At 30.6% G+C, this 23,575-nt stretch overlaps 4 protein-coding genes across 5 annotated transcripts; 2 read left to right on the forward strand and 2 right to left on the reverse strand.

The window, feature by feature from the left end:
* The first annotated feature begins 1,683 nt into the window (after positions 1-1,683).
* Positions 1,684-13,242, forward strand: LOC122631587. 2 transcript variants are annotated; one of them, XM_043817467.1, is made up of 8 exons: positions 1,684-2,279; positions 5,357-5,480; positions 5,552-5,637; positions 7,967-8,059; positions 9,441-9,503; positions 9,714-9,851; positions 12,093-12,354; positions 12,885-13,242. In XM_043817467.1, the coding sequence occupies exons 1-8, from the start codon at positions 2,205-2,207 to the stop codon at positions 12,950-12,952; spliced, it is 909 nt and encodes a 302-aa protein (XP_043673402.1). In that variant the 5' UTR covers positions 1,684-2,204; the 3' UTR covers positions 12,953-13,242. The 2 variants fall into 2 exon arrangements, with proteins under 2 accessions (XP_043673402.1, XP_043673403.1); XM_043817468.1 differs by having other exon boundaries at positions 9,714-9,797.
* A 1,207-nt stretch (positions 13,243-14,449) lies between these two features.
* Positions 14,450-18,075, reverse strand: LOC122631586 (ubiquitin carboxyl-terminal hydrolase 35). Its single transcript, XM_043817466.1, has 3 exons — positions 16,345-18,075; positions 16,015-16,217; positions 14,450-15,902 (listed from the first exon to the last, which is right to left on the reverse strand). Exons 1-3 carry the CDS (start codon positions 17,811-17,813, stop codon positions 14,962-14,964), a joined length of 2,613 nt encoding a protein of 870 aa, XP_043673401.1. The 5' UTR covers positions 17,814-18,075; the 3' UTR covers positions 14,450-14,961.
* A 482-nt stretch (positions 18,076-18,557) lies between these two features.
* Positions 18,558-20,824, reverse strand: LOC122631807 (cell division control protein 6 homolog). Its single transcript, XM_043817916.1, has 3 exons — positions 20,270-20,824; positions 19,074-20,188; positions 18,558-19,004 (listed from the first exon to the last, which is right to left on the reverse strand). Exons 1-3 carry the CDS (start codon positions 20,553-20,555, stop codon positions 18,771-18,773), a joined length of 1,635 nt encoding a protein of 544 aa, XP_043673851.1. The 5' UTR covers positions 20,556-20,824; the 3' UTR covers positions 18,558-18,770.
* A 1,482-nt stretch (positions 20,825-22,306) lies between these two features.
* On the forward strand, positions 22,307-23,406 carry LOC122631680 (ATPase synthesis protein 25, mitochondrial). Its single transcript, XM_043817654.1, has 3 exons — positions 22,307-22,720; positions 22,805-23,065; positions 23,137-23,406. Exons 1-3 carry the CDS (start codon positions 22,390-22,392, stop codon positions 23,304-23,306), a joined length of 762 nt encoding a protein of 253 aa, XP_043673589.1. The 5' UTR covers positions 22,307-22,389; the 3' UTR covers positions 23,307-23,406.
* Positions 23,407-23,575: the final 169 nt, after the last annotated feature.

Below are 23,575 nucleotides of genomic sequence, written 5' to 3' on the forward strand. Positions count from 1 at the left end.
CACTACATATCTCAGACATCTATTACGATGACACCAAACGCTGAAAATTACATTGAAAATAGTAATCCCATGGCTAACACATTTTCATGTTATCGGAACGTCGATAGAATGTCATTTACTTTAAACGTTTCTTCGGCAAGATGTCATTCACTTTAAACGTTTCTATGGTTCGTAGCATCCGTATATTTTTTCTTAAATCTTCGTATTTACGCTTCGACTTATCCGAGTCCTTCATTCTCAATGACATTTCAAAATCCGCATCGCGATATATCTACGTATCTATGTGTAAGATAGCTATGTGTAGAAAGGAAAGGAAAGGTTGAAGAAAATTGTTGCCACCCTTCGAGAGAAGAGAGTTCTATCTATCTCGCAAATTCGAGCGTGCCTTCGCTTATTTATTCTACGAACGAGTGCTAGAGGGGAACAAGTAGTAAATTTATTCGAAAGCTCTACAACGTTCCTTTACTACGCATACGATAAAAGCTTTAAGGAATATGTGTACTTTTATTTTCTCTTTCTCTCTCTCTCTCTCTCTCTCTCTCTCTCTCTCATTTTCTTGTATAAGTTTCACGAGGAAGAAAAAATCTCGAGTATTTTACAGACCATTTCCTAAAACTCAAATTTTTCCCTTTCTTCTTCTTCTTCTTTTCCTTTATATTCTCCTTTTTCTTTCCTATTCCTTTACGTGTTTCATCCTCAAACACGTATTTTCCTTTTTACGTTGAAAGTACTTTTAAGTTAGCCTGTCTCACATATATACGATAAGGATCGTCCGTCGTTTAGCATCCGACGTTTTGACATGAGGTTATCACAAAAAGGAGAGCAATTTGATGCGAATAATTTATGATATTAGGCCCTTGTCACGTAGATCAACTTTTCAGTAATCTAGCTTTGCATTTTCTTTTTCTTGTTTTCTTTCTTTCTTTCCTTTTCTTCCTTTTTCTTTTCTTTTTTTTTTTTATTTAAGAAAATCAACACTTTAGCTCGTACAACGAAGAAAACTAATTAGAAGTATAAGTTAATTGAAAAACAAGCAAAAGAATATTTCTCGAAGTTCAAACAAAAAAAATAGCGCTCTTATCAATTAATAACATTTTTTATTTTTAGGTAATCAGACGACACAAATATAATTCAAGAAATAAGATTGAATGATTTATTAATAATCAACAATTAAACTTTGACCGGCAAATAAGGGGAAAAGAAAAATTTCTAACAGAAATAAGTAAGTACGCGCTTCTATTTTATAATATTTTAATAACTTTATTTACGCAAGATCTCCGTGAGATGATTATTATAAAACTAGTCTCCTGTAACTTTTGTACGATGTAATTTTTCATACTATGTAAGGCTAAAAACCTTGAAGTTTTTCTCGCAGAACTCATCGTATACGATGTAAGGCACAACCTTGAAGTTTTCTTTTCGTAAAACTCATCGTCGCCTCGTTATAGCAAGTTTGGAGTCGATGAAGAAACATCTTGCAGCACGATTTATCTAACAACGTCTTTGCTCCATTAGATAAGTATTACGTAGCTATAGATAATTACATGTGTGTGTGTGTGGGTGTGCGTGTGTGTGTGTAAGAGAGAGAAAGAGAAGAAAGAAAAAGATAATAAAGCGGTAAAGAAAGAGAGAGAAGAAAAAAGAAAATAGGGGTTGTTCTATCTCTTTCTCTCTCTCTTTCTCTCTCTCCCTCATCCTTATTCCAATTTCGATAGAAATTTTCTATTGCGCATGCGTTCGACCTCGATGCTTTTCGCGCCGCAGGAACTCGACACGCGAAATTCAACGAAGACGAGGAACAGTCAGCGTCGAGCAGCGTTTCCGCTCCGCTTGTGCGTTCCTCCGCGAGAGGACGAGATGAGTCCTCTCATCCTCGTATCAATTCTTTCCAAATCTTCGACACCTCTCGAAAAATCGTGAAACGTTTGTACGATACGATAAAAAGGAAATAGAAAAAAACAAGAGAAGAAAAAAAAACGGAAAAAAGAAAAAGAAACAAGAAAGCAAAAAAAGAAGAAGAAGAAACAGAAACGAATAATAAGAATACATAAAAACGACGATAGGGGTGTGCGCCCGCGCGCGCATACGCAAGAAACTCAGATTCATGCTGGTTTATTTCGGATCTTTTATTTTCTCATTCTTATCATTTTCACGCCCGATTCGATTTCGACGAGGGTGCGTAAGGTCGCACACGCGTTCGAAGCATGGCCATCATGCAATCCTGTTGCTGCTGGCAATCAGTTCGCAGAGGGAGTTACGCTTGTGCCATTTATACCGGAGTAAGTAACACCTCAGTGCGATTGATTTCACCCATTTTCTAATGAAACACTAAAGGGGAACTACGGGATTAGTATTCGATTTATACGGAGGTAAACTCTGTTAATTCGATTTTGAAGAATTTTCTTGTTTCTTATGGTATTGATACGTTTCGAATAAAATACAATTGATGTACTTTGTAAGAAAAAAAAATAAAAAGGAATATATATATATGTATATATGTATGTATCTGCGAGAGAGATTGACAAATATTATAAAGGAAACGTATATATGTATTTTTCTTTGATGAGACGAGTTTCTGCTCGCTCGAGCGAACGCAGTTTCTGCAAACTTCTTTTTTTCCATACGGCTGAGAGAAGATTCCATAGAGTTCTGTAAACGTCATATTGTCGATACTCGATAGACATCGACGCCTGTCAATTGATCTTTTTTCATTCTATTATATCTGATATATTTTTCGATCATATTACACTTATTGTTCCTTCTTTCTTCTATTACATATATATATGTGTGTGTGTGTGTGCGTGTGCGTATGTCGTGTGTGCGTGTGTATATATATATATATATATATATATATATATATATATATATATTGATAAAATCGATAAGTATGAATGTGCTTATAACCAATAGTTTAGTTCATTTGACTACCTTTAATACTATCCTTTAATACTATCCTTTAATATTTGTGATCATTTAAGACAATCGAGAAGCGGTCCATGTGCTTGCAATGTGACCCAACGCATACCCTGTTGCTGCTGGTCGATATCTGAGTCTAACTTTTACATAGGTACATATGTATATACCTACATACATACATACGTACGTATATACGTATACATCTTAAGTACCATCGAGAAGCGAATAACACGATCATGATATGAATTTCACGATAGTACACAATAATACAAAATTGATTTGTTCTACTATTTTGTTTAACTTGTATAATTTCAAAGCAATGCAATATGAAACTCTCATTTTGTATTTATAATTATCGATCGAAAATACGTGCTGTTAGCAGAGCTGATTACTTACATGAATTATAAGCATGGTACATAGACCTTCTAAATATAATTATTAACAAAATTTATTCATTGAGTTTTAACTCAAATCGAAAACACGTGAAATGCATTTCGTTATTTATAATTAACACATGCGTTCATCGAATTGAAAGGATATAACGTTCGTTCAAAACTCACGGTAAATAAAAATCCACTTAAGCTCGGAAACGTGTGCTCTCTTCTCTTTATGAAATAATCATCTCTTTTTAAGCTGGTTACGTTTGCAGAGGCTTTCGATGAGTAATGTGTAAAAAAATTAAAAAAAAAAAAAAAGAAAAAACAGAAAAAATGTTTACTTTCGAATATGTTCAATTCGCGAAAAAAGGTTCAAAAAAGTGAAGAATAAAAACATAGAAACTCGCACGATTCCCGAGGTCCACGTTAGTTTACGTACATTCACTGACCCATGGGAAATTTCATAGCAGTGTGTAAAGTACTATAGTTAATTTAATCATGAAAATGTGATTCTATTCATTTCATTCTTCGTACTGTCACGCTATCTATCATCAATACGATAGATTTTCATCGATATTAAAATTTCGATTTTTAACTGTTTTCTATATCAATTATATCAAATATATAAAAGTAAGTATATATGTATATACATATATATATATATATATATATATATATTGATTTATTTATTTATCGTAAAAAGAAAGAAATGTAATTCTGAAATCAAACGATAATAACAAGCTAACACCTTTATAGAATTTAAATACAAACAACGAAATTGCATTCAGTAGAAACGTGGGAATAAGAGACTAGGATACCCAATAGTGTAGTCGATAAAAGCTATGCACTTTGACTATATCGATTGCCGTAAGAGGCTTGTATCGAGTTGCTCGTCATATTCTTTCCTATGTAATATTATACGGATTGGTTCGTTCAGAAAATTTGCTGCGATTCTCAATATCATAAAATAGAATAATATATATATACATACACACACACACACACACACACACACATATATATATATATATTATTGGATAAAGTTGTATTATACATAAATATAAATCGTAGCTTTGAATTTTCATGAAAAATTATGCTATGAATTTTCCGAGTAGTCCAATACGTATATATATATATATAAACGAAACATAAAATTGGGTCGACCCTGATAGCTCTTTCCTACGTTTATATCCTTATAATGTAATACAAGCTTAACGAGAGAACACGTATACATATACCGAGACATTTGGCAGTGCACTTTAACAGCCGTCGTAAAGCTAGCACAAGCATTAACTATTCTCGTAAAGTTTTTCACGAGAATATATCGAAGGCAAACTAAAGAATGAACGTAGCTTCCCGTTTGAATGATATCTTTACGATCGACACATATTAAAATAGAGAAAAAAGAACAAAAAACAAAGCAAAAAAATATATAGATATATATAAAACCATCCTTTTGCATTCGACATCGTGTGTCGACATAAAACGATCCGCTAATAAAAATAGGAACGGAAATAGTCGAACGTAAATCGAAAATCGATCGTCCACGAGATCCGAAAAGATATTTTTACAAATTGTGAAAGAATAGTTAACGTTGGTAAAAATCAATATGATTTTAACGAACGAAATAGATCTATCTGTTCGAATCCTTTAATCTTTCCAACTAGCGAAAGAACACGCAGTGAAACTGTTTGACATTATTGCGGCAAACGCGTCAGAGATATTATAGCCACAGGCTGATAACGATATTGCCAGTCTCTCTCTTTCTCTCTCTCTGTCTCTCTCTGTCTCTCTCCCTTTAACGTAAAATCAAATTAGTTGTCGAAATTGACTTCGCAGTAATTTCTGTTTGCAACAATTTTAACATTATCATCCCTTTCGATAATACGATCACATACTCTGGAAAGAAAAATTTTTTTCTCATCGTTTTCTTATCTTTTGTTATATGAATATAATATATGTACAAGATCATTTTTTTCTCGATTATAAATAATATATATATATATATATATGTATTTCTTTCCAATTTATAATTTGATTAATATAAAAAATCTTTGTTTCAGATTTACTTTATTATCTTAGCCATCACAACTGGAACAATCTTGCAAGCAGAAAGTGAATATTTATCTGGAAATCGCTCATTACCAGAATCGTCGAGTTTCTTAGAATCTGATACAATATCACCTAGTAAGTATAACGTAGTTTTTCAAAGGAACGTATATTTAGGTTGAGCAAAGAGAGAATTTTTATTGTTTCAGCTACTGTACGATTCAACATAACTCTGTTGATATGTTCGTGTTTTGGTGTAATCTGTTGTATTCTTCTTGTATACGGTTTATTCAAGGTAAAAAAAATTTCTCTTTGATAATATATTACATATAATAATACGGTGACTCTCTGTTATACATCCTTCTTGAATAATTCAAATACTTTTCTCATATCTTACAGAACGAAAGAATTTTTTTACATGTAATGCTACTGAGGAAAAAAAAATGAATATTTAAGAATATATAAATCATGGAAAATAGAAAATTGCATAAAAATTAGAAACAATAGAAAATGGAACAATAAATATTACCTTATTCTATTCGATTCGATTTCCATATTGATAATTATTTTTCATTATTATTTTCTTCCTAGGTCTTCCGAAAAATAAAAAGAAAAAAAAAAAAGAAAAAGTGAAAGAAAAGTGAAAATAATAGAAAAGAAAAGAAAGAAAGAAAGAAAGAAAGGAAGGAAGGAAGAAAGAAAGAATAGATACACGGTTTCTCTTAGCTCCAACGTCGCTCGTGTTTTCAACGACGTACGTTTTCTTATCGTTCTCACGTTGTTTGCCTCACCGGCTGCTGCCTCCACAAGATATAAATTTTCCACTTTCACACCATTAATAAACAACCCTACGCGAAGCCCCTTCCTATACAGAAGCCAACAGTCCAAGTTCCGTCGCGAAATATACGTATCTACCTACTCGCACAACCCCTCTTCTTCTTTTTCTTCTTTATCTTCTTCTTCTTCTTCTTCTTAGTCTTCGTCTTCGTCTTCGTCTTCTTCTTCTTCTTCTTCTTCTTCTTCTTCTTCTTCTTCTTAGTCTTCGTCTTCGTCTTCGTCTTCGTCTTCGTCTTCTTCTTCTTCTTCTTCTTCTTCTTCTTCTTCTTCTTCCTCCATCTCCTTCTTTTTCACCTCTTGCTTATATTTTGCTTATTTATATAGAAGGAGGAAGTTTCTCTAAGTGGGCTAAAGATTAATTCCTACGCTCAAAGGCACCCTCCTGTGATTTTCTCCAGGGTCTCGCACGCTCATCGTTTCTTCGCTCAAAGAGAATCTTTTGAGGAAGCAAAACGAGATAGAGGGAAGGGTAACGATCCCCATTATAATCAATATTTCATGAGTTTCCTTGCTCGCAAAAGTACTTTCCTTTTCTTTTTATTTTTTTTTCACTCTCACTCTCTCTCTCTCTCTCTCTCTCTCTCTCTCTCTCTCTCTCTCTCTCTCTCTCTCTTTCTCATTTTGTTGCATAATTCCAGCTATGTCAAAAAAAGAAGACGTAGTATTTCCTTTTTGTTTTTTCTCTCTTTTTTCTCCTTTCTTCGTATATAATTCTACGTAAAAAAAAAAAACAAAAAAAAAGGGTAACATTCATTTAGTCTAATTAATTTAGTTTCGTCTCGTACATCAAGCGTGATTTCTAAGTAGTTAATTAAACTTCTGCACGGAATAATTATGACAGCGCGCATTAAGTCTCGAAACTTGCAATTTAGTTTTAAAGGCGAATGGCGTGCATCTTTGAATTGTCAAGTAAACGACTCATAAGAGATTTTCATGTTTCTTCGAAAACAAGCTTGCACGAAGGCGTTCAACCTTCTTTTCTAATTAAATTATTGGCTTTTAATTTCACTTTATCTTGTAGCGTCGTTAAAAAAGTCCATGCGTCGATTCAATTACGAACATAAAGTATCTAATCCAAACTGTTAAACTTCTTTATCTCGTACCAACGTCGTAACATAACGTTCTGAGTTTTAAGCTGGAAAAGTTGTTAACTACTTATCCAGTCACTTGAATCTCATGCTATTAATAATCCAATCTTCCGAAATTAGGATTAAGTACTTTATTACTGGTGTTCTTTGCTCAACGACTTTACTCTTATCATTAGAAAACAGAAGAGAAATATGCACAATCAATCGATTGGAGCGAATCGATCTGTGTAAAATACGATTAAAGAAAATTTTATTTTGTGTCAACCAAATATTCTCATATATATCATTTTTTATTACTTTATCGAAGCTAGGTAACTCTGATAAGAGATAAAAAAAATATTTCCTAGGATAGACATTGCAACAATTGTAAAAAAAAGTTTCTTTCAAAGAGAACTCTCCATCTCCTTTTCGATTTTCATTTAATCTTATAAAACATGATAACTTCTTGTCAGTCAGTGACCATGAAGAAATTGGCCTCGGTTTGTTTGAATACTTTTTTAAGAAGTTAAGTTAGGTAAGTGGGGAATTAAAATGGATGGGGTACCTTCTTTCCAGTAGCAAGCATATTTAACTTAATAAGCCATAAACTTTTGCCCTGTCGTCTCGTCGAGCTCGAAATGAATATTTTCTTTTTTTTTTTCTCTTTTCTTTCTCTTCTTTCTTTCATCTTCTTCTTCTTTACTTCTTTTTTCTTTTTAGGACAAACGAATCTTCCTCTTGCCATGGATCGTTAACGTGATCACTTGCAGTATGATCGACATTGCGCACGCTTTGTATCTCATCATCGTGACAGTGAGTATCGCAAATAAATTCATTACAACTTCTATCAGGTATATTCAGTTTTTACAAGTCTATTATAATCTGAATTTAATACGTCTATTATATTTGATTTTAATCGATCAAGTTTCAATAATATTATCTATATCTATATCTATAATAATTATCTATAAGATATTGTTTACGAACGAAGTAAATCTCGGTGTACTCTTAGATTTTGATAAAAAAAAAAAAAAGGAAAAGAAAAGAAAAGAAAAAAAATAAGACGAAAAAAACCGGGTCAACCGCGGGAAGAAAAAGAGATCGAACTTCGAAATTACATCTCCGTTCGACCTTTTGTATGTAAGAACTGAAAGGAAAAAAAAAGAACGGAGTCTTGATGACCTCTGATCAAACCCGTCACTCTTTTACTCATACCTTTTTCTCTCTTTCTCTTTCTCTCTTTCCCTTTTTTTTTTGTTTTTACTTTTCGTGCGAACAAACCGTACGCTATCATGCTTTCGTGTGGAAAAGAAATGTCTATCATAAACGTGACATTGCTTTGGGACATAGCAAACTGAAACTATCTAGCTGCTGCGTTATTAGTTTTTCGTTCTTTCGTGCGTACACACAAATATAATAAAGGACGCAACATACTAAACAAATGACACGTACGAAAAAAATTAATAAGAAAAAAATATATATATATATATCGACAAGAATCATTAGGAAAATAATACCAATATTCGTTAAATCGATTTCATAGCTTTTTTTTTGCTTTGTTTATATTTATTTACGAAATAAATTTGTCAATGGTGTTGACGAATAAAACGGATTGAAACGAATCATTGACGAATCAATTCGTAAACACATACATGCATACATGCGGACAATTACATACTTAAAACGAATACGAGTATATATGTATATCTATCTATAGAACAGAGAGACGTTATCGCGTTCACATGGTTTCATGGAAAAATTCACATTTTTTCTTTGATTTCTTTATTTTACGCTCGCTGCGCATTGTGTATCGGCCAATACTTTCAATACATCCTCGCAAACAACATTCTCTAGCCCGAATCCTGCTTGTTAGCGTACGAGAGAAATGGTTTCCAATTTTCTATAGAATCGATAGAAAAATAAAGGCACATAACAAAAGAAGAAACATCGACGTGATTTATACATATATGTGTGTGTGTGTCTATATATATATATATATATATATAAATCCAAAAGTTTAAAAAAAGAGAGAAAGAGAAAGAAAAAAACATTGTTAACGAGTTCCGAAACTTTTCCTCTTTATACTTCTTTTTTTGTTTTTTCTTCCATACCTTTGACAATACAGAGAGCAACACGTTGCCTCGACAAATTTAAAACTTTCAGCTTGAGCTATGCCGTCTTCTCTATTTTTCAGACCAACTTTAATCCAATAACGGCAATGCTCTACACGCTCAACTTTTTTCTTCTATGTTTAAACGTGAGTATTTTAAAAGATCGCATTTAACGTTCGTACTATAAAACAAATACTTTACGATCCAGGAGATAAATCATTGATAATAGCTCAAGCGATATGAGAAATATTATATAGAAAAAAAAAGGAATAGAAAAGAAAAGAGAAAACAAAATTATATATATATATATATATATATATATATATATATATATAGACACATATGTACATATATAGGTGTATTCTGTCCTCTGCGTCATCTCGCAATATCAAGAATATTTGGCCGGTCGTGGTACGGCAGCGGATGACACCGACTACAGGGTCAGTATTCTGAGAGTCTCACGACGGAAAGGGCAACGGGATAAGGGAAGAAAAGTTAAGTGTACAAAAACATTATTTTTTCTCAAGCTATCGGAGTCTATTCATTTCATTTTCAAAGTTTTTCTTTCATTTTCCTTAACTTTTCAATTTTCCAAACCGTTACCGAAATATCCAAAAATTATTAATCGAGCTACTTCGTATTCTTCATCGAATGATTCTAAATCGATTGAAAAAGAAAGTCCTTAAGTCGTCTTATTTTCTTCGTTTATAATGGCTTCACTTTATTAAAGATTTCTAATACGATGAAGAAAAAAATCGATCGATTATTATTTGTGTATTTAAGGACGTAACAGTGTCTCATGGTTTACATTAAAGTGCGAAAATGTTTCTCCTATCGGTGACTTCTTTATATCAGAACGTAAGAGCCAATACGAGCGCGAGAATATAACGAGATCTTCAGTATTGATCGTTTTTTACCTCTTCCAACTCGGTTTGTCATTTCACGAAATCCTGTTAACGGTCTTTCGATTGTTAATTATCTGTTCCAGTTAATTGTAACGATTATTCGCGTTTGATTTTTACGGAGAGAGTAAAAGGAAAAATAAGAAAAAAAGAAAGAATAAAGAAGGAAAAACGAAAAACAAATTTTTCTACGCGCTTATCGTCAACCTTTACATTTCATCTATAAGTAACACTTACTATTATTCAATTTAAAGAAAACTTTCTCGTCTCTTATCTCTCTTAGATACTTTTCAATTATTCTTGATAGATCTCTTTAAATAGAGACACGAGAATGGAGGAGAATAAAAATTTCATTTATATTAAATTGAATTGATGAAATTCTTAATTGTAATGATAAAATTATTGAATAATTTAATTATTTCTATAAACGATTTCAATCAATAAAACTATTCAAATAAATTTATCTGATTGAAAAGAATCGATGATAATAAATTCTTTATATACTATATATACACGTACATATATATATATATATATATATATATATATATATATATATCTAATATTAGATCAATGAAATCATATTACCGAGAATATTGTGAATTGTATAAAGTAAATTTATATCATATCGATATCGTATACGATATCGTAGATTATAATCTTATTTAACACCAACTAAATTTGAGACAAAATATAGAACGAAATATATTTATATATACACATACATAAATGGAGAGAGAGAGAAAGAGAGAGAGAAAGGAAAATACCGTAGCTAATTCTAGATTCATCTAAACAAGCTAAAACCAGTCCATGTGATTATAATCTCAGTTAACTTTATGTATCTCATACGTAAAAGAGAGATACACGTGCGACATATCTCTGAATTTCGCTTATCGTCTCGTCGTTGCATCCTCCAAGGAATAGAAATACGATGTATCAGTTTCTTTCGCTTGGTTTCGTTCTCGGAATACCGATGTTCTCTCTGTATGTTAATAAAGATACGAACCGAAACCTTATTACCTTTTAAAGAAGAAAGATCTATTTTTTCTAAACGATTTCAGGATTTCAAAAGTCAAACGTTCTTTAGATTGATATATCAAAAGAAAAAAAATTGATACGTATAAAAATGTTTTACGTTTTCATGTAACATGTTTATATGATTGATTCGATTAATTAGTTTAATATGAAACTTGGAAAAAATGTATTATTATTATATTTAATCGAACGATATCATTATATAATTTAATACCAATGGATATTAATATTGGAGGAAACGTTCAAGACAGCAGTATTATATCTAAAGGAAACAATATATCATTGATCTAGCATACCGGGACTATACCAAAGAGAAGCATCATGCTTTGAGTAGTTCGAGGTAAAACCGATTATATACCGAGCAAAGCTTATAGTAAATCGATGGGAATCACGCGGTAAACTACCTTCCTCTATCCTTGTGTGTGACGATATTACGAGGCGATAATTATGTAATTCAAGGAAATTTCTATGAAAAAGCTATTGTGTCGTCTTTGTATATTATAATCATTGTTCTTGTTGTTGAATACGTATATACGTGCGTACAAGTAATTCTCTCTTCAAATTAATAGATCAATCAAATTTATTTATTATTGTTATTAGGAAATAAGGATATCTCTAATTATTATCCTATATTTAGATACGATTTAATACTCGATATGTATCTAATTTATTAGACGTTTTGTATTTCTTTTTTCCTTCTTTTTTCTTCTTTATTTTTTTTTATCGCGAACGAAAAGACGTTCGAGCAACGTCCTCTGGACACGGTTTAAAACAGTCATTATGCGACGTCCTTTGAAGGTTCCAGTGGTGAGATACGTGGTACAACCGACGACAACTGCGACATCCTGTTTGAGCTCACGAAGAGCACCGACCAATAACGAGACGAAAGAAACACCAACGCCAACCCAAAGTCCAACCGCGGCACGAAATGTTCTTTCATGTCCTGAAAAGAGTCCTACGGTGGGACGAACACATAAGAAGCACGTTCAATTTCCGGACACGCCAACACCAACATCAAGTTCGACGCCAACGGCAATACCGATGTCCCTGGAAAAATCGGGTGAGTGCGTTCGTTGATCCTTTGATCAACTTGAAAGTAAACAATGTCTGAAAGTAATTTCCAACTTTTAACATCTATGATATAAGGTCTTCCATGAAAAACAGACACGATTCGAACTTGATAAATAATAGTAATAATAATTATAAATAGGTCTTCCTACACTTAATAATATTTTAATGATCCGATCATCCCCATAGAACAACAAGAGACTATCTCTTTATCCTAAAAATATTAAATTAATAGATTCGATATGAGAGATGAAATTATAAGTCAATTTTTGGTAATTTATCTTAATGAATATACTATACATGATATAAATACAATGTATCAATTAAAAAAATTATCGGTCTAAAGCCTTACATGAGATCCTTACTCTCTCGAATTACAAAGTACGTCTATCATTCAAATGTTTGAGAACTAGAAGATGCGTACTAGTTACTCAAGATCAAAGGAACGCGTAGAATTTCAAACGAGACATAGGAAATCGATTTATTCATAGTAACGTAATTTGAGAATTTTTCTATTTTCAGAAATTCCTCTGACGGACTCCAATACAAAATATACCATGGATATAGGAATTTCTTTTGAAACACATTAATAATTAATCATTGATTAATTGTTTCAAACACAAGCTGGTAGTTAAAATTCTCGCTGGGTGAGATTCTCTATTCATCTTTCGCGATCGATCGTTTTTACTAGGACAATCTATTCTACAAAGGACTTCGTTAAATTATCACGTCGCGAATCGTTAATACTCAAAATATTACGCTACTACAAAATAATTGAACTTGCAATGAACCAACGGTACCTGTTGTTTGTACATGTATATATTTTTTAGAGATATAAAAAGAAATGTAACATTTTTCAATAAATCATCTATATATGAAATTTATTGTATTCGGAAATTAAATATTTTCCTATCCAAGAGAAAGAGAGAGAGAGAATGTCGAAAAATGAATTATTTATACACATGTATAATTATATATGTATAACTTATACATGTATAGTAAATTTGATCGTGATTCGAATCGTTATTTATCAATAAGTAAAATCTCCACATATTTTTTGTTTCCGAAAAATTATCATTGACAATAATTTATTTACTTGGCCTCCGGTTTTAGCCGTTAATATACAATGTTTAACAAAACTTGTATATACAATTCTCCAAGAGTCTCATCAAGAATACTGAAATACGAAAACAATATTATCAATTTTGATAGTATATAAATTTATCACAGATTTGTAATGTGATCGGAGCGTTTTAATGTTAGACTATTGTATTAAAGATACAACTATATTTACAATAACATTTCAATTTATCTTCTTTTCGTCATGCATTATATACGCAACTATAATTTACTTGCATTCGAAAAAGACATGCATAATATAATTCTACAACTCTTACTAAAGGAAGAATATGTATATGTATATATTATATCATATATACCTATCATTGATTACGATTTAACGTGATATCTCAACAAAAAAAAAATAAATAAATAAATAACAAACTAATATAAATAATACAATTTTCTACTCTATGTTACTGATTGATTTACAATGTAATATCCAATGTCTACATGTACGTAATTTTACGGTAATAAACTAGATAATTTTTTGAAAGATGAAGAGATTTTATTTTTACAAGATGTTAAATATGATGTTATGCACGAATATATACGTATATGTTCATATATGTATATATATATATATATATATATATATATATATATATATATATATATATGACAATGACAGATGTATGATATTCGCTCGGATACTGTTTGATATACTAACTGAAATACTGATTTTGGCATACATACATACAAACACAGCCGATGAAAAGGTATCATTTAAATATCATACATAGTACTTTTTTTGTTGTTTACATGTGAGTAAAGCGTATTTGTTATTAAATATTAATTACTTTTTTAATCACTTATACGCGCGAGTGTTAGATTATGATTAATCTATTTCACATTTTGGAATTTTTTTTGCGATATACATATTCTATAAGAATTGATCAATATTTTATGTGTTATATCCTCTAATTTTTGAACAATTATCAGATATGACACTGTAAGAAAATCTTTTCTTTTTTTTCAAAATCTGAAGTATTTTATTTAAAGACACAACACGTGTCTTTTTGATAACAATTTCATTTTTAAAGTGTGGACTCGCGTTACTTTCTCTTCCAACCTTCCAGAAGCATCTTATTTTTCAACAATAACAATGTTAAATTACTTGATGCTTAATGAACAAGAGCGATTAGCCCATGGAACATATTACACACCTTACACCAGATTTATGATTATACATAAGTTTATGTACACAATATATTTAGTATATCTCGTTTTAATAGACTTAAAAAAAGTTTACCATTAGAAACCTTCTTAAGATAGATAAAAATTTGAAATTTGTGATAGTTTTTTCATAAAATTCTATTATAATACAATAAATATAATACCTGTGTTTATGCAATGATATTACTGAATACGTTACAACTTTCGATATAATCATAAATGATACGAATTAAATGAATAATGAATATTAATTCGCCGTTAATGCTAAATGAAATTTCAATCAATTTGACGACTATAAAATTATTTAACAAAGAAATGAATTTGTTTGTATATTAACTGCACCACGACAACTACTAGATGGAGGATTTTCATCATCAGAATTATCACTTCGGCGAAGAAACGTAGGTTGGTATCGACTTTGTTGTGATTTTTCAGATTGATGTCTTGATTCTTCTATATATGCCGCTTTATCCTTTGCAACGATGTCTTGTATATGTTTACTCAATGTAGACAATTCAAGCTTATCTTCATAAATCCCATTGGACGATCCTAATTTTTCATAAAAGAGTATATAAGGCGTATCTGGTGGTTTCAAATCTTTGAAATCTTCTAGAGAAGTATAAGAAACATAACTGTCATTAAATTTGTACCAATTCTGTTTAGAATCACAAGCATACGTGAAGTAATGTCCATAATCCATACTATAGCCCGAATGTACAACAGCGGCGTAAAGTTGATAAGTCTCATTTATTGGATTCGGTTGAGTTGATACCGGCAATTGTATGATGTCATTATATATAACTTTATGTCGTAATTTCGTTCTTAGTCGGCTTTCAAAATCATAATGAAAATGTTTCAGCGTTAAAATTAAATGTGCAGGCGCTTGTAAAATCTTAATAATTCTTTGTGCATCACATAATCTCATACATTTGTCGCATCTATATTTATTTTCACCGGTTAATTTTTCTGGTGTAAGATAATAATTAATGAGATCCTGAACGGAGACCTTTTGATTTTCGTGTATTTCTTCGGGGAAGCACAATTGAAGATCACGAAATTTATCTGTATTATGTGAACTAGTATCACATTGCGCGCACTGATAGGTAATTTTTGATTCTCCACCTAACACCCTATGTACAAGAGAGGCTTGTATATTTATTTCTTCTCCTCCAACAGATTGTATTCCACTATCTGTGGAATCAGAATGAGAATCGCTAAGATGTTGCGTCTGTGATAGCTCTTCACCTAGTAAATGAAAATAACATTTTCATTAGAAAGACAATACTAAAAAATATTTGAAAATTTTTAAATAAAAACTAAATCTTTACAAACTTATTGACAATGTCAAAGAAAATACCTTGAGTAAAATCGGCTAATGATTGAGTTTTCCTTTGTAAAATTGTACTCCCTGTTAAATTTTCTTCAGTAGTCCAACGCTTAATAATTCCTGCTTCTTCCATTGGTGGACTTTCATTGTCTTGTCTTTCCACTTTATATTGGCAACCACTTAAATCATTTCCACCACATTTCTCTTGTTCATGCAGCATATCTAACAAGTGACTGTTTGAAGAAAAGAATCTATTAGTGAACAGTGAAAAAACGATTATAACATTTAAATTTAAACTATAAGTATTGTTCGAGTGTTACAAGTGTAGTATAGTTATAAGAATATCATAAGTATATTAACCAAAGAAATTCTGAACTATCCTGTTGTTGACCAGGTAAGAAAGAAGCAGGCCGACAAGCATTCCAAATTTCAGTTGGCGCTAAAGATATTCTATTGGAGTACAATAGCAAAGCAAATAAATTTTGTAGTTTCTTCAATATAACTTGTTCACCACTATCATTTGAAGGTTTATAATTTAATACTTCATGACAAAATTCTCTTGTCATAACTAAGGCTTGTAATACACTGTTCATATAACATATATTCCCAAGATTAGAAAGACCCACTTTTCCAATTATAGATTTAGGAGGTTCTACAAAAGAATCTAATTCTTTTTCATTTGTCCAGGTAGGCCCAATCAGTATTTCTCTGACAACATTTCTTTGAGGCATTACTTGTAAATTAATTTGTGGAAATATATATGTTTTTGGATTTATATGTCTTGTTGTAAGAGCTGTCCTTATATTAATCATTTCTTGTATACATTCTCTACTAGATTCTGAATTCTCTTTCACTAATTGAAATAATATCATATCCATGGTACTAATGATAATATGTAATAAACGTAATGAGCCTTGTCTTTTTAAAATATGAAATATAATCTCTGAAGCATTACGACGAAGTACTGGCTCTAATAAAGCTGGGAACATTGTACTCAATGTAGCTTCTGTAACCTCAATAAGTATTGCATCTTTCTGTTTTCTTTCTAAACCAAGTATAAATTCCATTATCCAACGGCCAAGTCTGTCTCCTTTCCATTCTGGAAACCAAGTGCATAAGACCTTTAAAGCTTGAACCAGTTTATCATCACACAGCGATTCTGAAAGGATCCAATTAACTGCACGAGGTATAAAAGAAGGTTCTGTCAATTGCAGCACTGTCGCTAATGCAAGAGCTGGTTCCTGTATCCGTTCCTTATCCGATATAATTTTGTACAATGTTTTCAAACATACAAAAGTAGGATCCTCACTGTGTACATTCTTTGTATTGGAACATATCTTTTTTAAAAAACTCTGAATCTTAATAACATTATCATTAAACTCATCGTCTTTCAATGGCTGATAAGGCGTTGAAAGACTAGCCAGACTTATGACTATCGTTTCGCAAAGTTCTATGTAATTGCCAGACTCACAAAAATAAGTATCATAAATAATCAATGGATGAAGAATTGTCGTCAAATTGTACACGTCCTTGATGTGTGTATTCTTCAAGAATATAATTAAATCACTGACGAATGTACTGCCATCCGAAGCATTCCTTATTACGTGTTTACAAAACCAAGAAATGATGCGAGGGATTTCGTTAACATTCGTGATTCGTTCTTTTAAAATACGCCTCAAAATATCAAGACAGGTATTTAATTGACTATATACCTGATTACCGTCGAGCTTCTGTAACTTTTCCCATCCCTCAGCAATCTCCGACTCTTTCCCCGTTACTATTAAATTCAAGCTACGCTCGATATCACGCTTTATTTGTCCCGTACCCATTGTTAATTAGGCGCACTTTGAATTTCACTTTAAACTCTTTATCCTTACTCGGATTAACTACAACTATTTTTAACCTCAATCGACAATGACTTTCATGAAAATCAAAATGATTTCATGGTCACAGCTGGTCACAGCCAACGCGAACAGATTGGCACGATGGTATTCACCGCTTTAGGGCCACAACACAACTTTCTAAGATCCATAAAAAGATCAAAATATTCACGATAATAGGTTCCAATTACAAGCGAGTCATTAAAAACGGCAGCAAATTAACCAATGAGATTGTATGATATTATTTCATGTTAAACGCGACATCTTCCGGATTGGTCGATATGTTTACAGTATTTCGAAATCAAATTGTTTTTTAAATTATAAGATAAATTAATTACTGATATTAAAAAAAAAAAAATAAACTACTTAAATTTTAATAATTGTCATTATTTTATGAACTAGGAAAATTCATCTGCGATGTCAACATAAAGTACAATACATCAAAAATTCTCTAGTACATCGACGGCGCGAAATTTGAAAAAATAACTAGAAATCCACTTCCTTTAATGATCATATGATTAATGGAATTTGAAAATTTATGAATTATATCGTAAAGAATTAATAAGTAACATACTTTAAAGATAATTTTGTTTTTACTACAATTACAAAATAATAAAATGAAAATATAATTTATGTTTAATATGAAGATACATATATAATATATATAATACAATTTAAAAGTCAATTATAAAATATATGATATCATCATATTTTATCCATTTTGTGTTAGTCCTTCTTACAATGACTCACTATATCATCAGTTATACATTATAAAATTGTTTAACACTAACATTTAAACTAATTTAACTAACATTAAAAATTTTCTTATATACATTGTAACTGTAAAAAGACATTTTACTAATCCAAACAATTTCTCTAATAAAGATATAAAAATAAATACAATTATTATAAGCAAGATACATCATTGATTATTTCAGCCATCATATTTCTATCTTTTAATGCTGCACCAATTTCTTCTTGATCCCATTGTAAACTTAATTTTGATAAACGAGCCTCCTTTTTCTTTATTATTTTTAATACTCCTCTAGTTTCTATTAACGTACATAAACATACAAATTCAGAAATATCTATAGCATGAATATTTCGCTTCTTGCATACTTTTTTATAAATTTCGTGTAACTAAAACATAAAGAATATAAAAATTATTTTATATAGTTTGCAAATAAAGTAATGTTACAAAATAGTTACCTTTCCTATTGTAACATCTTTATTTCGTCCCTTATTTAAAATAAGCATAAAGGAACATAATAATAATTTTTGTTGTAAGGGAAGTGTGCTTTCTTCTTTATCAATGTTTTGAGTACCTCCATAAACTCCATTTAATACTGTTACTACATCTTTTATATCAACTGACTTCTCATTCATGGCTTGATCTTTCCTTGGACTACCTGTATTATTTACAGGCTGTAAAATTTGTGCTGTCCAATGTGATTCTGCACGCTCAATAACTCTTCTACTTATATCTAATGCTCTTCTTATATCTCCTGAAATGGCAGCAACTTTTCCAGCTAACAATTGTAATGTTGGTCCAGTCAACACATCAGACACATTTGCTTCACTGAGTCTTGTAGATACAATATTACATATTTGCTGTTTCGTATATGGAGGAAAATTCATCAGCTGTGGCTTTAACTCACACTTCATTTGTAAACGTGGTAAAATTCTATCTGTCAAATCCAGAGCATTAGCAATGCCAATTAAGATAAGTTTTGTATCGCGTTTTGATGGCCATTCAAATATGGAATATAAAATAGATTGATTTTTGCTTTCCAATTGATCTATTTCATCAAGAATTAAAAGTAACATTTTGTGGTTGGACATCAAATATTTCTCAATTATCGCTTTGCTACTTTTACTAGATTTTGGTGCAGGCATACCTAACTCTTGTATAATTTTTGAATAAATAGTAGCAGCTGATTTCATTGTAGTACAGTTTATATAAATGACTTTAAATTTTGAATTAAATTCTGGTTGTTGGATTATTTTAGAAAGGCAAGCAGTTTTTCCAGTACCTGGAGGTCCAGAAACATAAAGTGATGCAGAAGATTCATTTTCTAAATGTTCTCGAATAAATTCTTGTAATTTAATTAACTCTGTTTCTCTTCCAGGCAAATTTTCAGAAACAGAACTATGTAAAGCTTTACGAGCATTACGATATTTATCTGACCCAAATAATTTTTTTGGAATAAGTTTTTCTTTTTTTTCATCTAATGATAAATCAAGTTTGTCTAAGAGAGTTGATGGAGTTAAAGAATAAGATCTTTCCTGTTTTCTTTGCTTTGGTGGTGAAGCACTATGATCATCTATCAAAATAATAAATATACATATAAAACACACAAATTATAAAAAACATTTAAATGCAAACAATATCAATTTACACATACCTTGAGAATCATCAGATTTTCGTACACGTCTTGGTGTTTTAACACTATCATTACTTCTATTTTCTTTAGTATTCACCTTATTTGTCTTAACATTCTCTGAGTCTGAATCAGATTCAGATTCACTGCTACTTAAAGTAACTATCTTCTTTACTGTTGGTATATATTTTGTAGGAGTACTTCTCACAGTCGCGTTAGAAAAATCTTCTTTCGTGTCATTTTGTTTGGTACCATAAAAAGAACACTTTTTTCGTATTGGAAAGGATATAGTTGTTTGTTTACTAGTCATTTTTAGCGAGTCAACAATTTTTGTTATATTTTCGTACCTCGTCAAAAGTGATATATTTAAAAGAAATATGTAAGAAAACAATTGCAATTGAATAATCGAAAAATTTTTAACATTAAAACGGACGTCTCTTAGCTCAACCTCAAACGAAACAAACAAGCATCTTCAAACTTTCAAAAATGTCAATTTGAGCAATAAATCATTATATATATATATATATATATAATGAATCTATTCAAAATAAGTTATAATATTTATGACTCTTACTTTATTACTCAAAATAAATTTTTTCAGATTCTACTCAACAGTTTCTAACACGATGTGAAGAACAACAAGTGATGTCTTGGTATAAGTATTCGCGGGAAAACTCTTTAAACGCGGGAAAATGTTGGAACGTGAAATAGAAATGAACCGAAACAAGGAACGACGAAATTGATTCAAAACAAATATTAAAAAATATTTATCAATATATTATTTTTATATAATATAATTTTTTTTTATTCTAAATCATTATTAATTAATATTTAGTAATATTTTGAATTGTTAAAAAAGATTAGAATAACAAAATTGAGAAATTTATATAAATTACAATTAGCGATCATAGCGCCCTCATTTAAGCCCTCTATAGGAATAATAGTTAAACTACAGCGGACGATTTCCGGTAATATATAAATAATTATTTCTCTTCCATATTGATTTTGAGAGTCAACGAAGCAAGTTGAATAAAAATCCTTAGCAATCGAGACTTAAACAATTTTCTAAATCCCTCTAATTCGTGAATATGAGAGCGAAGGTAAGCATTTAATTTCTAATATTATTATTTAATTTATAAAAATAAAAGATAAATTTTGAAAAGTATTTTACAAGATCAGTGAAATAGACAACGATTTGATGATGTTACTTTTTGCCATGTGAGATCATTAGAATTGCTTATTCATTTTATAATAGAATGTGTTCTACCGTTACTTAATTTACATTTTTTGCTACATAAAAAAATAAATTTTTTTTCCATCATGATTATATGTCAACGTGTTTTAATGATAAAAAAAAAGTTATCGAATAGGTTAAGTGAGTAATATATTTTGTTTATAGTGGCGTAAGAAGCGTATGCGTAGGCTAAAGCGCAAAAGGAGGAAGATGCGTGCGAGGTCCAAGTAATCTGTGTCCATTTAATCTGTAAGCACGTGTGTATATGTAATTAACATTTTTTTTTTAACAGTTTTTATATCATCGTAAACATATTCGTCATTGTTATCTTTAAATCTTAAAGAGATATACAAAGTAATGAATAATGATCTAAACTTGAAGCTTAACTTAATAAACTATAAATTAAAATAAATTCTTTGTAATATGTATAACAGGGCATTTATTTTATTACAGCTGTAGGAATGACACAGTGATACGATGACAAGTCATGGTTTCTAGTCGAATCTACTGGATGTCTTACAAGTCCATTCCATCATCGTGTTTTTCACGCAGAGATCGAATTTTATAAGTCTATATTTTTGTTCATCTTAAATAAAATGGATACTCGATATGTAAAAATTTATAATTTCTTTTATTATATCCCGATCCAATTTCATATATTATATGCAAATATTATCAACTTAAATTAGTCAAAAGTAATACAAATTTAGAATAAAAGCACGTTTAGAATTTTCTATACAAGTAAAATTTAATAGATTCTATAATCTAAAACAATTTAATCTAGAATAAATTATCTGAAGATCACGTTCGTACATTAACGCCATCTGAGATATTTCATTGAAATGTCGTTTAGAATGGTCTTAACTGTCTTGTAACAATGTTTTGAGGTTAAGAATATAATAAAGAAATCATGAACAAATGTATCTTATCGAATTTATTACGTGCACGAAAAATATGTAAAACGTTTGTTCCGCACAAAAATAGATGTATCACTTACTCTTTATTAAAACAAACAAGATATTTCTCGGATATTAGTCCAAATAAATTATCAAACGAAGAACCAACGAATGAAAATGAAAATGAGCTTGTGTCAGAGATTACCTCGAAACATAAAATATTTCACGACAAAGATTCAAAAGTTATATTAGATGTAGAAGAAGAAGAAAAAAGGATACTTCTAGACGATTTACGTATAGAGAAGGAGCAGGAGTATGATCCCTACAGTGGATTGAATTTAAAGCGTAAGTCTGTATATAAATAGTATATGTAAACTTAAAAATATTAAATATATTTTTTAACATTTGATCAATATTAAAATATATTAGGTGGCACATATGGAGTGTACGACATAGAAGATCTTATTATGGTTCTTCGAAAGGATAATGCAAAAAATATCTTTGTTGTTTCTGTGCCTAAAGAGTATATCTATGTAGATTATATGGTAATTGTCACAGGTAAATCGCAAAAGCATATGAGTGCTCTTGCTGCATATGTACGTAAAGTTTATAAACTAAAAATGCATAAAAAGGATATTATCCCTAAGATTGAAGGAGCCAAATCTAAAGATTGGATAGCTTTGGACTTAGGTATGTATTAAAATATTATAGATAATTAACTTTCTATTTGAGCAGTAAACATTTAACATATCTTCTTATAGGAAACATTGCTTTACACATATTCTCAGCTGCTGCTAGAAAACAATATGATTTAGAAACATTATGGGCAGTTGGTTCACAATATGACAATCAAATAAACAAACCAATGGAGGCAGATATTATGGAACAATATAACTCTTTCTTAGATGTATTTCAACCAGAAAATCCATAAAAATATAGATATTTTATATATGCTTTAGAATTTTCTTTTTCAATGTATACATGACTTATATTTTATCAATTGAAATAAATTCTATGAATTACACGCAAAATGTGTTTTTATAAATTTATATTATAATATTCGTGTTTGTATTTCTTTCTCTCTCTCCTTCCAATTAATATAATTTCTTCATCTCCCTTATATTTCTTTCACCCAATCAAATCCGCGTGCGCGCGTACCGTCACGTATGATATAGCACGTCTTCCTTATTTATTTCCCTC

The sequence above is a fragment of the Vespula pensylvanica genome, chromosome 9 (assembly GCF_014466175.1).
Source record: "Vespula pensylvanica isolate Volc-1 chromosome 9, ASM1446617v1, whole genome shotgun sequence".
Lineage (NCBI taxonomy): Eukaryota > Metazoa > Arthropoda > Insecta > Hymenoptera > Vespidae > Vespula > Vespula pensylvanica.

Bases quoted from the DNA above. Each gene is read 5' to 3' on its own strand.
- LOC122631587 (XM_043817467.1), top strand. From the start codon at position 2,205: ATGGCCATCATGCAATCCTGTTGCTGCTGGCAATCAGTTCGCAGAGGG. The intron at 2,280-5,356 runs GTAAGTAACACC...TCTTTGTTTCAG, and splicing joins CTTGTGCCATTTATACCGGA to ATTTACTTTATTATCTTAGC. The intron at 12,355-12,884 runs GTGAGTGCGTTC...TTCTATTTTCAG, and splicing joins GATGTCCCTGGAAAAATCGG to AAATTCCTCTGACGGACTCC.
- LOC122631586 (XM_043817466.1), bottom strand. From the start codon at position 17,813: ATGGGTACGGGACAAATAAAGCGTGATATCGAGCGTAGCTTGAATTTA. The intron at 16,218-16,344 runs GTTAATATACTT...TTCTTCAAACAG, and splicing joins GATAGTTCAGAATTTCTTTG to TCACTTGTTAGATATGCTGC. The intron at 15,903-16,014 runs GTATTTTCTTTG...TTCATTTACTAG, and splicing joins ATTAGCCGATTTTACTCAAG to GTGAAGAGCTATCACAGACG.
- LOC122631680 (XM_043817654.1), top strand. From the start codon at position 22,390: ATGAACAAATGTATCTTATCGAATTTATTACGTGCACGAAAAATATGT. The intron at 22,721-22,804 runs GTAAGTCTGTAT...AAAATATATTAG, and splicing joins CAGTGGATTGAATTTAAAGC to GTGGCACATATGGAGTGTAC. The intron at 23,066-23,136 runs GTATGTATTAAA...ATCTTCTTATAG, and splicing joins TTGGATAGCTTTGGACTTAG to GAAACATTGCTTTACACATA.
- LOC122631807 (XM_043817916.1), bottom strand. From the start codon at position 20,555: ATGACTAGTAAACAAACAACTATATCCTTTCCAATACGAAAAAAGTGT. The intron at 20,189-20,269 runs GTATGTGTAAAT...TTATTTTGATAG, and splicing joins AAAATCTGATGATTCTCAAG to ATGATCATAGTGCTTCACCA. The intron at 19,005-19,073 runs GTAACTATTTTG...TTTATGTTTTAG, and splicing joins AAGATGTTACAATAGGAAAG to TTACACGAAATTTATAAAAA.